This window comes from Pithys albifrons, chromosome 6, assembly GCF_047495875.1.
Source record: "Pithys albifrons albifrons isolate INPA30051 chromosome 6, PitAlb_v1, whole genome shotgun sequence".
Lineage (NCBI taxonomy): Eukaryota > Metazoa > Chordata > Aves > Passeriformes > Thamnophilidae > Pithys > Pithys albifrons.
The window spans coordinates 12451636-12468286 of NC_092463.1; the positions used below are offsets into that span (position 1 = coordinate 12451636).

Genomic DNA, 16651 nt, shown 5'->3' on the forward strand with positions numbered 1-16651 from the left:
CTTTGCCAGTTTCAGACAAGAGAAAATTCAGTTTGAAGATCGTGGTGGAAGTTCTGATATTTACAGTTTTCTAAAGGGTGTGGAAAATCATTCAAGCTGTCTGAAAACTGAAAAGACTGAGAAGTAAAGAAGTTGCCTCAGAACGGGCTTCAAGCAGGTCACATATTTGGTGCAGTAAAGAAAACCAACTCATATAAAGGTTCTTCACATGGAGAAAATGCTAAATATCAGACAGCTTTTTAATTAGGCAAAATAAGAATTACACTCAAGATCCAGATGTGTTCAAATGGGGAAAGATGTTTGCAAATGCAGAGGCATAGAGCTCCTGTTATCCAGGGAAATAGCATATTCTCCATTTCTTGAAGTCTTCCCATCAAAACTGGCAACAGGTCATTTCCAATTAACTTACTGAAAACCTGTCTCAGCTAGATTCACATTAGTTGCAAAGTCTCTTCATGCTGCTCTTCCCTGGGGACAGTTTGAGACCCAGAAAAGTGAGCTTCCCACAAAATACCAGATTTATGTCTCGGAAGATATGGATTCAGTCCTTGCCTCTGCCAAACATGATTTGTGTTTCACTGAGACAGTTACCTAAAGTAAGTTTCATTTTACTGACTTTTACATATCTAAAGACTAGATGTCTATTTAGCATGTATATGTCTGAAGCATTTTTATCCTCAGCATCTCTGTCAGTCAGTGGAAAGAAGCAGGCACCATTGGAGAGTTGTTCTTCCAATGATTCTCAAAAGAAATGACCATACAATAAGAAATTTCATGCTTTGAGGAAATCTCTATGCTGTTTGAAGGAAGGCAGGAAGGTGACAGGCTTAGACTTGGCCACTGACACTCTAGACATAAAAATGATCTGCCTTAGTCTCTGCACAAGAGGATATTAACATTGTTAAGCTGCTGTGAAAATAATACCTTAGAGACATAATATTATCGGAAATACATGAATAGATATAATAAATGGAATCCAGAAATCACAGTGTTCAAATTTTTGCAAGGCTCCAGGGTGAAAGAAAACTGAATCTTGAGATGACATTGGAAAATATTTAGACTGTGAGCCAGATCTCTAAATGCCATGGAGAAATACTAAGGGTATTGAATGCATGTACATTTTCTTTAATGCTGAAAGCAGCTTAAAATATCTCTTTCCCAAACAAACAAACCCATTTTGAAGGGATATTTTTCTTAAGCATGGCTTTCAGGATGGCAATAAAGTTGTGCCAGCATAGCTGACAAGGCCATGAACTCCTGTGTGGCAAAAAAGGCCTTTTAAACTAGATACACAACTTTACAAAAACAAACAAACAAAAAACAAACAAGAAATTTTGGAGTTACGGTTACAGTATAACAAAGAATAGTTAAGGAGGCAAATGACATTCCAGCATAGCTCTGAAATGGCACAGAGTTGATCTTAAAACATAGAAGAAAGGTTGTGACATTTCTGTTCACCAAAAGGTAAGAATCTCTCCCACCTACGCAAACTCTGGAGGCAACAGCTAAAGTGACCACACTGAATACCAACGCAAGGAATGCACAGCAATGAGTTTCCTATCTGCTTGCTCATAATAATATATGTGTCTTTCATTTCCTTTGGATTTGATCCCAGCAGTCAGATGAGGAGGAAGTGTTGTGCTTCCCTTATAGTAAATCTTAATCAGTACATTGAGCAATTCATTCTGCAGCATTTTCTTAGATCAGGAGAGTTTACTCCTCAAACACTAGTGAGTAGAAACAGTGGCCCTATTAGGAGGGTCAAATGTGGCTTTATCTAGCAAAGCTTCATGTCACCACAACCATGCAGCAAATGGCTCTCCAGCACACTCCTGTCTGACCCACCTCCCCGCCCCCCCTGCCAGGGTTTCTCAGCAATTACAAAGAGCCGTAACTAAATTCATGTAAAAAAGAACTAAAACAATAACCCCCAAAACTGCCTTACGAGACGGAGAAGAATTAAATACCATACTAGCAAGGTTGGAAGCAAAATCCTGTCTTTGTTCTAGCAATTTGCATAATGACTCTTCTCTTTCTGACACTGTTTTTTTTAACTAGTTATTTAATGTAGTCATTATACTTGGTTATGGCAGTTTGAATTGGGATGCTGCCAAAAAGACGCTATTAAGCAGGGTCTGAGGGGCTGAATATTTCAACAGAGCATTTTACTTTAATGAATTTCCTCTGCTTTGCCTTGAAAAAGATTATAGGGATTTTCTCACAATGTTCTCAAGGATCTCGGGTTGGCTGGGGTGGAGGAAAACACCAAACTTCAAATACCTTTACCCAAAATGAGATTTGACAAAGTAAATAGCAGAGATTTATTTTAATAAAAAAGGAGACACTAATTCACAAAGAAAAGATGTGAGTACATTATATTTATTCCCTGTACTACACTTACAATTTTCAGTGAGCTTACCAAATCTTTCCAATTAATATCCCAGCTGATGTTTCAATGTATGTTAAATAGATATAAGAGATCAGAAGAGCAGAATATAAACACATATGCACATTGGACATGGACATGTTTAGAAAGATCAAATTCAACATGAAGAAGAGCCCAAGATGTGACCTGGGGTAGTCAGGACACAGAAGCCCCCAGCATGACAATAATGCAGCAATAATGTTAATAGCAGGTTTGCCATCATGACAAGGCCTGCGGCAATGGCAGACCTGCTGGGACTGGCTCTGGGCTGGTCAGGCACCACCACACTGGGCTTGGATGCCAATAAGGCTTGGCACAGGTCTTCACTGCAAGAAGGTTTTGTGCTCTCATCTGCAAGGATAAAATCAGCAAGGAAAAGTCAGCCTTTCCACAGGAGTGTGACACATCAGAGAAAACTTTTCTGAGAGAAGTGTCTCCCAAGAGAGCATTTAGCTGAACAGTTATTTTACTTGCAGGGAGAAAGGGAAGGGAATTAAAGTTTTCTTCTACACAACTACTTATTAAAAGAAAATGTCAAAATGTGCCAGGAAATGTGAATTTCAAAATTCCTAGAGCATTACAAAATACTAAAGAGCAAAGTACTGTGAATAATCTAGCCTTTACTTTTTTTATTTGGTTGGAAAATAGCCCTTGCTTAGGTAGTCAACTTTAATTAGAATTCACTTGCATATTAAATCAATTTGCAATTAATATGAATTAATTTAATATTCTAAAGTTCATAATTCCAAATTTTCCTTCCGAGATTATTTTACTTTTTTACTTGGAGAAATTAATGTCACTTTCTCTTCCCAGTCCACCTAAGTAGTCCATTTAAGTAGCATCCTGTCTCCAGTAGTCTCTTCATTTCCACAAGTGAACCTGCATGACTAGAAAGTCTGAGCATCAGGCCATCAGTCATTAGAGTGACAGCTTCAAGCTGCAAGGCTGATGAGCTACCTTGTGTGGCCATCAGCAGTGGTTCTTCTCCTTTTTCACCCATTCACATACCTTCTTTTTCTTTTTGTAAAACATTTTGCTCCTTACCAGTAGACCAGCTGAAATCTCTATTCCTTCCATTTCACTATGACCATATGATTCTTTTAAATTGTTTTGATGAGCTCCTAGGAAGAATTACAAAATAATAAAAAAAATAAAAGCTGTGGGCAAGGACAGACAATCTAGTCTCTTCCTGAGCCAACCCAAGGGTCATACATCTGTCACTTCCTTTTATCCCATGTGTTTATCATAAGAAAGGCCTGTCACATTGGAATTATGTTCTTGCCATTTTCTTCTTTATGTGGAAGAACTCCAACATGACATAGATTTTTGCAGTAGGTTAAGCCTAAGGCAAAAGACACATGAACAACATATTTTCTCTGACCTGCCCAGAAAAGTGAACATTTTCAAATCCTTCGTGCCATATATTTGCCTCTAAAGAATACAGCCTTGCCTGCCACCCTGGCAGCTCAGCAACATAAAATCACTTTAAATAAATATCTAATATACTGTAGAATAAATATAATGAATTAGTCATTGCTCCTTACCATAATGTAGGAGCATTTCTGAAAGCCAGGCTCTATTAGCATTTTGAAGAGGTATTGAGACAAGGATGGGTGTCCTGGGGATTACTGCAGTGGGAAGCAAAGATGAGACAGTGGTACATTATAAAGTGCAATCAGGATGCTGCCACAGCCTCTCCATACACCCCTACAGATTCCTGCAGCTTTGTTTGTAACTTGACAAAGAATTACCTGATAAATTAGCAAACATTTGGCTCTTTTCCTCTATTTGTTTGTAAAGATGCACATTCTTAAATAAACTTGTGGGTTCAGTGAGCCTGTAAGTGAAAAACTTCTTTGGATACTCATTTTACTCTTACAGCAAAATAAGATAGCTATGCAAAGAAGTAAAACTAAACATATAATACATATTAAATGGTGCTCTCAAGCAATGATCAGTAGCAAATCCTGCACTCCAAGGATCATGTCATGAACTGATATCAGTTGATTTAGTTTTATTATTCATTGAAAAGTCTTTCATTATTCTTAGTTTTTCTTCTCATCTCATCATCTCACTGTTTTTATCACAGTTCCTGCCCATGGGTGCAAGTGAGTGTGAGCAGGGGATTAGTTCTTAACTGGCAGATAAACTCACACAGCTCCAAAGCATCCATAAACAGGTACACATACAACCACGTCTCCTGCCATAATAACATGAAGATCTGCACAGCAGAAACCAACATGCAATAATGATTAGAATTGGGAATTACTGCAGAGAATGCCCAGTAATACCTGCAAATCTAAACCATATTATGCTTTTTTATGAGCCAATTGATAAAACAAGTTTGCATACGGTCTACAGGGAAGTACTGCAGATAGGGCAGTTGTTCATTTTGAGAGTTACTTTAGAAAAAAAATGTTTTATTTCCACCACAACATTTCTTATTCTTGTTTTCTTTAAATTTTTGGCTATGCCCCTGTCCTAGTCATGCCTACCGCCACATATGTTTCTATTTAAGACTCTTCCTGAAAGCACAGGAAGAGCTGAGATCTTTCAGTTCAAACACTGTGTTTTGCTTGGCTGAGACCGTGACACACCTGGATGGGAACAAGAGTGCACATAAGCTTGAACTAATCTACATTATTACCTTCGGGGGAGAGACCATTGCATACTCCCTCAATCTGCAGTTCCAGAAAGGATGACTATTTTTATTTATTTCTCACCTGAATATGAGATATGTACTGACAGATGCTATAAAACAAATTCAACCTCACTCATCATTTAAGTTCTGTCATTGAACTATCTCTAAGAATGCATGGGGCAACTGAAAGCCCTTTCTTTGTGATAGATAACGCATTACATGAGTGGTGTAATTATCAATAATAACTACATGTGGTATCACTGACTCCAGACAACATGCATTCATATTCACCAAGTTGAATCTGAGATCTTTTTGAAGTCTTGATGGAATATCAGGGAGAAATGTAAGTGAACTTATACCATATCCAATACATATTTTATTATAACCTGAAGATGTACTAATTAGCTAATAAATCATCTTGGCATAACAGTAGAAGCATTTACTTATATGGCAAATACCAACATTTACTAATAACAGAAATTTAAACTACCACTACCACCAGAACAACCCCAGTTATCACAACAATCAAGTGAGATACAGCCATGTATTTTTACAGAACACACAGAAGGACAGGATGGTCGATGTTTGAAGGAACACCTGAATATTATCTGGTTCAAATGCCCTGTTCAAGCATCTAGAGCAGGTTGTCCAGAGCTGTGTCCAGCTAGTTTTTTAGTATCTCCAAGGGTGGAAACTCTACATCTTTGGGCAACCTTTTTTAGTGCTCAGTCCCCTTTAAAGTAAAAGTTTCCTGATGTTCAGATGACTCTGCTTGTGTTTCATGCATGGTGCCACTTGTATTGTGCCTATTTGCTTCTTTTCCTGTCACTGGGAACCACTGAAAAAGCCTGGCTCTATCCTCTTTGCACCCTTCCTTCAGATATTTGATGAGATTCCATCCAAGCTTTGTCTTTGCTAGACTTAAGAGGCCCAGCTCTCTCAGTCATTCCTCATAACAGAGATGCTCCAACCCCTTAATCATCTTCTTGGCCATTTCTTAGACACTCTCTCTCTCCAGTATGTTAATAATCTGTACTGAAGAGCTTGAACCAGACACAGTACTTTGGGTATGGCTATAGCAGTGCAGAGAGGAAGGATCACCTTTCTCTACTTGCTGACAACATTTCTAACGCAGCCCAGGGTTACCTTTGACCATCTTTGCAGTGAGGAGACACATTGATGGCTTGTGTTCAACTTGGTTTCCACCAGGGCCTCCCAGTCCTATTCCAAAAAGCTGCAATGTGTGCTGGGTGGCCCCTGGCATACAGGGGTGCACGGGGTTGTTCCTCCTGTGGTGTAGGATTTCACATTTCAATTTGTTGAACTTCATGAAATTCCTGTCAGCCCATTTCTCCAACCTGTCAAGGTCCCTGTGGAGTGCAGCACAACCCCCTGCTGCACCAACCACACCTCCCTGTTTTACGTCATCTGCAACTGCTCTGTTTTGTCCTTCATAAGATGATTTCCATGAGGTTATAAAATATCACCATAAAATACACCAACTTTGTTTTGGAAGTCCAATTATGACCCACAGAACAACAGTAAATCCACCGCAGTTGCTTAGTAGATACCTTAAAGCATGTGCAATGAAAAGATCGTGTCTGTGAGAAAAGTACTGAGTTGAAAGTGTTACACTGGTCCAAAAAAGTGGGGAATTTCTCTTGTGGAAGTGTTGAGTTCCTCCTAGTCAAGCACAGTAGTAAAGAAAAAAGGGAACAAAGATCTACCTGCACTCCTTATCCAAAAACATTGCTAGAAACTTCTCTCCAGGCATTCAGGATGAGATACCAGTGTCTCTTTGGTGGTACTTGTAACAGAAAAAGTTTCCTTCTGTCTTTCTGTCTGTCATTTGGGCATGAATTATTAAGAGGTATTTCCAAAGGAATATTACTGGCCACTAATGCCTTGAGGGTTACTACTTACCATTACATTATTGTCACTGTAGCATTGAAATTCTATCCAGTGAAATGTTCCTTACAGGAACATCAAGAATAGATTTACTTTGCCATGTTCGAAAAGGCTGAAATTTGCATGGACCAGCACTTCTCATTTGCAAATCTGAGACTGATTTCAAAAGTTCTGTACACATCTCAGAGCTCCCTCAGCACAGCAGAGATGACAGTAAGCAGCTAAGCCTTGACTAATCAGTTGACACTGCTCTATGGTAGGACACCCTTCAGCTGCTGGAAAGCAATGAAGGGAGACTGAAACATTACCAGAGAGACAGATAACTTTTAGGCTGCTCCATTTCTGCTAAATGACTCAAGTAGGAACCTTTGTGAATCCACTAATTTGCAAGAGAAGCAAATCTTTTCATCCAGCTTTTGTTACTATTCAAAATACACTTTTCTATGAATTTTTTTATGCTGTATCAACATACCAAAATTTCTTTCACCCCACTTATATTACAGATCAGAATTGTAGGGACTAGATAGCACCAAACACTTTTGAAAGTGACAACTTATGTTCTATGGATCTGTAAGTATACAAGGGATATTGTCACTGTGATACATACAAATTGTTCCACAAACTAGGTTCCATACAGTTATTATTTATTTAAATATATCTTTTGGTTCCTTTGTGAAGAGCAGATATTCAGTTTCTCCATCAGATCTGAAAAAGAAGCACTAAGATTCATGCTAAACCCAGGCTAGGAACAAGGGCTCCAAGCACTTGGCCCCCTCAACATCAGTATCAGTGTTGTGATTGCTGGAGTCACCCAGCAGTACAAATTTGATCTGACTCAGACATGGGCACATGATTGCAGTTCTCTTGTGTTAGTCAGACACTACAGAGCTGTATTCTTGTATGCTGGCTCGGTGTCAAGGGAAGAGGCAGGGGCAAGATGCACTGAGCTGACTCAACAAAGATTTCTGAACAAGGACCCATCAGCAGCTCAGCCCACTGCAGTCTATAGCTATGGCATTTTGGAGTGGACTTCAGAAACCTTCAGCCCAGCTGCAAGCTATTGGCATATCAATAACACTATTGACTTAATTCACTACTGAGTTTCAGAGATAGGTTGTTAGCACCTGCAGAGCAGAAAGCAGTGCCAATAGGAGAGAGGAGGGGTCATCAGCCTTATGGAAGTGCAGGAGCACCAAGTATCTATAAGCTCTCAGAAACAGAGGGATCTGCCAAGAGTGGTTACAAGTAAAATAAGTTCAGTTTGGATAAGCAAGAGCAATAGTTACTGAAATCAGAGAGATTTAGAGCAACAGGGTTCTACACATAAGCTGTTGTAGCACTGACAACTTGTCATACAAGGGCTGATAAAATCTTCAATACAAATGGTTATTTGGAAGATTAAGTCAGTGCCCAGTGAAACTGGATCTTTCAAAAGCATGAAATGACTTGGAAAATTAAGGGGGCACGTTTTTTGCAGGTACTTAGGTAGTCACTTGTCTACCTCATTACACAGTTAAATACCTTTGAAAATTTAATCTTCAGTCATACTCTCAAAGGAGACAGATTTTTAGAGGTGCACAGATGGCCAGGAGGTTTCCAAAGTGCCTACTTGTTTAGTTCGCTATAAAGTAGATGGGAGTTATGTGTCTCATATAAAACCATGTTGATCTGCCTAACTAAAAATCCCAGCCCATAAGATCATGTGTCTAGTTAAAATCAGTAAGGTTGGAGCTCTTGGAAGCTCTCAGATCTACTCTTTGGCTTTCCATGAGGTAGTCCCAGGCAGCCAGCAGGAGTAGCTGATCAATGGGAACAAGGAGGGAAGATGTGTCAAGCCTGAACCAGCCTCCAGATGCAGCTGGACTGTCAGGACCAAGGTCTGGCAACAGCAGGGAACAGACAGTCCATAAAAAAACTGACATTAAAATAGGCCAGTCCAGACTTTCACAGAGACACTTCAATCATATCTGCGCTGTTTAAAGAAAGCCATGGGTTTGCTTAGACCACTTGAGAAGGTGTTTTTCTTTAAATAGCAACCTAGGATGAGAGCTGCCACTTCCAATTTAATCACCCTTCTTTAATATAGCCTGGTGCTTTGCAGCTGGATAATTAACCTTGATATTCATTTGGACTTCAAAACACACAATTCCCATTGCTGTCAATTAGCTGACAATGTCAAGTGTATGTTGAGAGAAGATTTTTGTGTGACCCTGGCAATATAGCATTTGGGAAATTTCGGTCCTTCACAATTAACTCTAACAATTTTAGAACATGGAATGACATTCACAAAATGGTTGAGGTTGTAAAGGACCACCAGAGGTCATCTAGTCCAATCTCCCTGCTCAATGGGGTGCCCTGGAGCTCTTTACTCAGAATTGTGTGCAGACAGATTTTTAATATTTCTAGGGAAGGTCAGTCCTCAGCCTCTCTGGACACACTGCTCCAGAGTTTGGCCACGCTTACAGTAAAGAATTTCTTCCTGTAAAGAACTTGGTAAAGAATTTCTTCCTCATGTTCAGCTGAACTTCACCTGTTCCAGTTTCTGCCCATTGCTTCTTGTCCTATTACTCAGGACCACTGAGATCGTGACTTTTTCACTGGATTGAGTTCACCAAACAGAAGAGATGTATATTAGAAGTTACCCTACTTTCTTGTTTTATGGCAAAGCAGCTTTCTAATTGATCCTCCAGACATTTTTCAAACCTTCTTGTTATCATGGTCTCGTACAGCTCTGAGTGCATGGAAGATACCTTGACCTCAGAGCATTCAGAAGCTACCATACTTTTTAACACCAACCTAAGGCTGAGGCAGAATTATAAATGATTGTTACACAACAATCTTTGATATATGAGGCCATACAATAAAGACTGCAGTATGAAAATGGGGCAAAGTATGATAAGAACCAGTGACACTTTATTTTCCCCACTGATTTCTTTGCATTTATAATAAAGAGTTACAGCCTACTAGTAGCAAGATTAAATTATTGGGCAGAAAGAAGTTTGAATTGGACTTTTTTCCTGATATTCCACAGCAGGTTGTGTTCTACTAATGAATGTTAACGCTGCAATCAGGCAAATGTTCACCTTGAGAAATGAACAACCTTAATCAGGGCTTTTAAAGCAGTCAGAACAGTCAACAGCTAAAATGAAATCAGCTCTAACACAACCGTTTTTCTTTTTAAATATTATTTTCCTCTTCTATGAGAATGGGAGATAATAGCCTAAGAGAAACATTCTTGTACCAAAAACTAAGAGCAGATCCAGTCCCTTCCAGGTTAGAAACTCTGTCTTGTGATGAAGAATGGATGGATAGCTGATGCTCTATTGAATGCTTTTGCACAGGCTAACCAGAGCCTTGAAGGTTCCTAATGTGAGCCCAGTTTGACCTCCATATTTTTGAAGCTTTACTTCATCTGCTGAGTAAAAATAGCAAAAAAAAAAGAGAGGGAGGAGGGGGGGAGGGGAAGGGAGAAAAAAAATAAGTATTGGTCTGTGTGGTTTTACCTGGATTTGAGAATGATATCAATCTTTGGGCCTTTATCTGAAATACTCTGACAGTATCAAAATCACTTACTACTCCATTTTCTACACAGGGTCAACATTATGAAGAGGAAAAACGGGCTTTGAGCCATGAAATAATTGCACTCAATAATCACTTAATAGAGGCCAAGGTGACAATAGATAAGTTGTCAGAAGACAATGTAAGTATTTAATTATGGATACATTTTGATATTATATTCAGAAATAAATTAGGTCTTGCACTTCCAATGGAATTATTGAATAATTTGTTATTGTTTATGTAAAATGTAACTTGTCACCTCAACAGTTAAAATCTGCTTGTTTGTATGTTTGTTCCCATCATTTTGTAAATTCGACTCTCATTATGCCATGAGGTTGTGGTGAGACTTTTCATTGCTATTTTTTTCCTTATGTTTAACCTGAAACTGATGAAAAAATATTCAAAGAAATGTCAACAATCCCACATAAAATTCTGCCATCAGTACAACAAACTGGTGCAAGTACATGCACAGAACTGTTGTGGGGACACATGTATGGAGTGAGGACTCATTAGCAGGGTTTTAGGCAAGTGCAGATCCCTACATTTCCTGCAATTCCTCTGATCTTTCAGTCTTTGCTCACTGAAATGGGATGCCCAACACAACTGAGCTCTATTAGCAGAAGACAGTATTGACCCAACCTGGTCACTCAGACCTTTGCACGCAGCAGAGACAGGTTATCCCAAGTGGTCATTAATATGGAACAATTTACCTATGTCTGTGTGGAACAACACAGGGAACAACTCTGGTGATTGTCACCCTGCATCTCACCAAACGCTGCTGAAAACTGGCATGTGTACTGCAGCTGGAAACCAAGCTCATTAAACCCTTCCAGGAACAAACCTACAAAGACAGCAAGGAAAGGAAGATTGCAGGCATTTAGTTCATTACTGTGCCATTCCTTCAACAATTAATAAAAAATTCATCTACAGAAGACATGTTTCTTTTAGCACTTACTTTTTCAGCATCGTACATTTAATCTTCCCATATTTCCTGTGAACTCTTAATCACAGCTGAGAGCATTTGATCCCATTAAAATCCCTGTTGATGTGAATTGTGTCTATGCAATTAACAACTTGCCAATGGAAATAGAGAGTTCACAATCTGACCCCTTAGTTTTATAAAAGTTGAGTTGAAAGAACAGTTACTTCATAGTTTTAACAGCTGTAACTAATGGAGCGTGGTAAATGGAATGGGCTACATTCAGGTTTCAGAAGCGCAGGTATACATCCAGACTAATTCAGTTGAAATCAGTAGAGTTATTTCAGATTTAAAACAGAGGTTGAAAAAAATTGTAAAACTGTCCCTGTAACTATTGCATTCAACTACACTACTTCATGTAGTCAGGTATGAAACCACATTTGAAGTATTTTCAATATTCACAGTTTTACTCTGAACATTACAGTATGGTCCAGAGGCCTCAAATAACAGTACCACTTCTTCAGACTTAATGTTGGTTCACAGACAAAATTCTGCCCTTCCAGAATTCAATGAAAGGGCATAAATATGAGTCTTAGGAGGTTTAGTTTAGATATCAGGAAAAGATTTTTCACCCAGAGGGTGACTGGGCACTGGAACAGGCTCCTCAGAGAAGTGGTAATAGCACCAGGCCTGCCAGAGCTCAAGAAGTGCTTGGACAATGCTCTCAGGCACATGGGGTGACTCTTGGGGATGTTCTGTGCAGGGCCAGGAAATGGATTCGATGATTCTTGTAGGTCCCTTCCAACTCAGGATATTCTATAACTCTATGTAGCATCACTAATAAAAGTAAAGGTTAAATTCCAAATTTTAAAATAAAGAACTACGAAACAAACCACTGGTATTATACCTAATAAGTAGAAATAGTGATAGAAGAATCCAGCATAGGGAGAACCATGTTTTTGTCTTCGCAATTTTTCTCCTTTCAATTATATTTTCCCTCATTCTTCTGACAGAAATGTAAAATGATCCTTTAGATGCAAAAATATGTTTTAAACTATGGGAAACACTTCTGGTATTAATTGCCAATTCTTGTTCTATTTGCCACAGACATGGCTAGTTTCCATTCAAGCAAACATTAAAGGAGAGAAAGTCACTCCAGTCACATGGCATGGCCCAGAATGCTGAGAATAAAGTACACGTGTCACATGTAACTCACATGTAATTTTTCTGTAGTAATTTTTAAAGCTGCTAAAAATAATGTGTCAGAAATGCTTTTTGTACTCTCCATGACAACTGCTTCACAGAAACAGCCACACAGCTTTTGAAGAAGGGATTAGATTTTGGAGTGATACCATTTTTGTGTGCCTAGTAATGCCGTATGGGACATTGGATACCTGTCTGTGCTATACATTGTGCAGCAATGTATTTGGGGTTTCATGTGCATGTAACATGTCAGAATCACACACACATGCAACAGATTTTTCTTTGAAATTGAATTATTGGGTTCTTACTGTTTCAGGAATTAAAATTGTGTGTACTAATATAAAATTTAAGACCCACATAAATTAATATGTTCACTTCAGGCAGGAGTGGCATGCATGAAATCTCACACAGACACAGAGAAAATCCACAAAGCAGGAAGGCCCTCGAATATGAAGATATAATGAACTAATGAACATGGGAAAACTATTCCCATCCTTCATAGGCTCACAGGAACATCTTGTTGCATTTGTTACTACAGAAAACCTTAAAATGGTATTTCTAAACAGAAGGATTTTCCTTTTTACAGCAAATTTCTTTATCAGGTTTTTAAAGAATAAGTGGAGCAGTAAAAATCAGCAGGCAATAAAACTATAACATTAACACCAGAGAAAATCCAAATCGTTTTAGTATTCAGCACCTTTTGTCTATAAACATGTCCTAATTTCTACAGATTAACACAGCCTAGAGCCCTAGTACCTTTATGGTTTGTATATCTCATCTCTCCCCTTTAAAGTCAACTTCTGAAACCAACTTTGTTTTTAATGCAACTACATCAGGAAAAACAACATACAGCTCTTACCTTCAGGGACCCAAGGATACTGGTTGAAGGATGCAGTTACACACTTATGTATGCTAAATTGAATTAGGTGAAGGGCAAATCTGTGTATTGAATTTTCCCATTAAACAGGTTGTGGGAGCCATTCAGTAAGAAGCTTGCAAGCAGCTTGCTTAAATTCTCTCCTTCCCTGTGTGGAATTCTCGTGGTAATTTCTTGCCCAGTGAAATACTCTGTTCTTCAACATCAAATATTTGCAGTGAGATTTAATATATTTATATAGCTGCATTCTGCAAGATATTAAAGGAGTCAGGAACAAGTAAGAAAGTACCATAAGGAGAGAGAGAGGCTCCCTTTTTAAAAAAACAACACAATGTATATTTCTGTCATGAATTTCTCCCAGTCTCATAATATTATTTTATCACTTTCTATGGTAGTATTTTAGTGATGATCTGGATAATGCTCTGTAAAAGTTGACTGTTTTTAATTTTCTTTTTTGCTCAAAAGATCATGTTTCTTTTAGCCTTCACATTACCATGCATGTTAACAGTATAAAGTCCAGTTCCCAATGGTAAGTAGTCATCTTCTGAAATGCAGATTACCTTTCTGTTGTAACAGTTCTCAAAATTTTATTCTCAGTAATTTTATCAGCCCTCACAGAGTAAAGGAGCAATTATCTCTGGGTCATGCAAGAAACACTGCATCTTAATGCATTTAAAAGTTAAACTATCTTCCAAATTTGCCCAAAGTCAATTTTTGAAAGATTGTTCAGGCATGAGTGAAAGGCTGAAAGACAAAATCTCTTTGCAAACTTAAAAAAAGAGGCTTTTTGGTTGGTTGGTTGGTTGGTTGGTTGGTTGGTTGGTTGGTTGGTTGGTTGGTTTGTTTGTTTGTTTTCTAGGAGCTCTATAGGAAGGACTGCAATTTAGCGGCTCAGTTGCTCCAGTGCAGCAAGAATTACGACAGGGCACATAAACTTTCAGAGGTAATGGTACTGGACTTCTTCAATATTCAAAGAAATAAATATTGTATCTAAACCAGGTTATTTCACATGTATCAATTCCAGAACTTGTTTACCCTTGTGGTTTGTATTTCCCCACGCCCGGCCTTCAAGCCACAGGAGGGCTTGAGCACCTGCTGCTATTCTGTGCAGCCTAGTGAGGTGCTGACAAAATCACAGCCAATGATGAAACTTGAATGTACTTTCTTCCCCAAAACTTCTATCCAGTAGAATGGGCCTGCACTGATTGCCTGTAAAACAAAGGTTTTAACAAATCCAAAGTGCTGCAAATTCTAGAATACAAAATGCTGGGGAGGAAGAGTGGAGTGAGGACAGGGAAATGACAAGCTTACAGGCATCAGAGATTCTGATATAATCGATTTTCCTCCTGAAGCTATTTTCCAGTCCAGCTAGTTTCCAAACCTGAATTTTAAAATGGACTGACAGAACAAATATCTTTTCCTAAAAAAAACAGAGCACCAAATTATTGATTTCCAAGGTGTAAACTTTAATTAATAATACTCACTTCCAAGGAAACTAGGCTTGAGAAACAGGCTTCTTAAAAGGAAGGTAAATATTATCTTAGTGAAGACTGTCTTTAGGGATGCAGGCCCTGCACAAAGCAATAGCACCTTTCTCACATATATTCAGTGAAGGTCATCAGTCCCATCAGTCCCATCAGGTCAACGTTCTCCCAAATGGTTTCTCTTTTGCAATTCTTCAGTGGAATAATGCAACATTAAATGTGGAATGTATAAACCATTTCTAAGTCAGTAGATGGCTTCAGTGGACAAAACAACCCTGGTAAATAAAGATGGAGAAAGACTCCTTTGTCAGACAGGCAATAATTTTCTGGAATGGAGATAGAGCTTCCAAATTAACCATTATCTTGGTCCTGTTATTTTTTTCTTATAGCTGACTTCCCTTAGCAAATCATATGCAGGAGTTATCATGACATTACTAACATTTGAAAGCATCCTACCTGTTAGCAGCAATTAGGACCTTAAAAATACTTAGTAGTTCACTTGCAGAGAGCTATTGCAAATGTGGGATCTCCCCATAATTTCCCAGACTGTCAAACACTCAATTAAATAGACAGTCTCCACTCATAAGTCCAAGTAATTACTAATTTAGTGAATGTGAATGTGCTGTCACAGCCAATAAATTCCTTACAAATGCAAATATTGCCTGACAAACTATTGTATGTCATCCAGAAACCTAAACTCTACTACAATATAGTAATGTGAAGCAATATCATTTTAGTAATTCCAGTTTCCAGTAAAATACCCAGAAAATAATGTTCTTCTTCTTAACACATTTCATAACCTTATTAATGTATATAAAATAGATCAAACAATCATGCTACAGGATACTAAAATAAGAGCTGCCCCATACAGCACTTTTATGTTAAATTAACTGCATTTCTATTCCTCATTCCTGTAACAATTTACACCAGGCCTATTTTACAACCTGTTTATTCAATCTTTGTTGCATCTGTACTTGCTATGACTAATACCGCTGTCTGCCAGCAGACTGGCAATATCGTATTCTTTATTTCCAATGGAAGACATATCAGCTAATTAGCAACATAATGATTAATCCAAAATATCCTGGAAGGTCTGTTGGTTGAAAAACACTCATCCTACTTCACATAACAAGAATACCATTTCACTACATGTGCTATTTTGAACACACTGAGTTTGGAGGATTAAACCAGCTTTGAAATCTTCCCAGCAAGGCTAAAAGAGGAGCTCCATATCTTACACAATATGCGACCATAACGAGGAGCAGGCACTGCAAATTTCTCTTGCCAAAAATAAAGGGAAGGGGGACAACTTCAGTAATTTGTGGGGTTCTATCCTCTAGAGAAAAAAAGTTAAGGAGGGAGTGAGATTGCTAGCGTCATAAAGTTAGCCTCTGTTTCATTTGTAAAGATGAACTTGATTTCTAGTTATAAAAAGAAAGTGCAGAGTAAATCAGAGTTCAGCCAAGCATTCAAGGGATAAACTCCTAAGTGGCATAAACCAACACAGATATAAAAGGAGCTATTACAATCAGAAACTCAAAACTTATTCCAAACATGAGTTCTTCTTATTTCTAGCAAGAAATACTGAGACAACTATCACACAGCTCTGTCTCACATTGCTGTCAGATCAACAGAG

The 16651-nt window shown here is 38.4% G+C and overlaps 1 protein-coding gene across 14 annotated transcripts in view; it reads left to right on the forward strand.

Annotated features, from left to right (window-relative positions):
- Positions 1-16651, forward strand: part of BEGAIN (brain enriched guanylate kinase associated) — a 158022-nt gene that overhangs the window by 138275 nt on the left and 3096 nt on the right. For all 14 annotated transcript variants that reach the window (XM_071557500.1, XM_071557506.1, XM_071557510.1 and 11 more), the window contains 2 exons: positions 10567-10674; positions 14391-14474. In XM_071557500.1, the coding sequence (XP_071413601.1) occupies positions 10567-10674; positions 14391-14474 (192 nt within the window). The remainder of the gene's footprint in view (positions 1-10566; positions 10675-14390; positions 14475-16651) is intronic.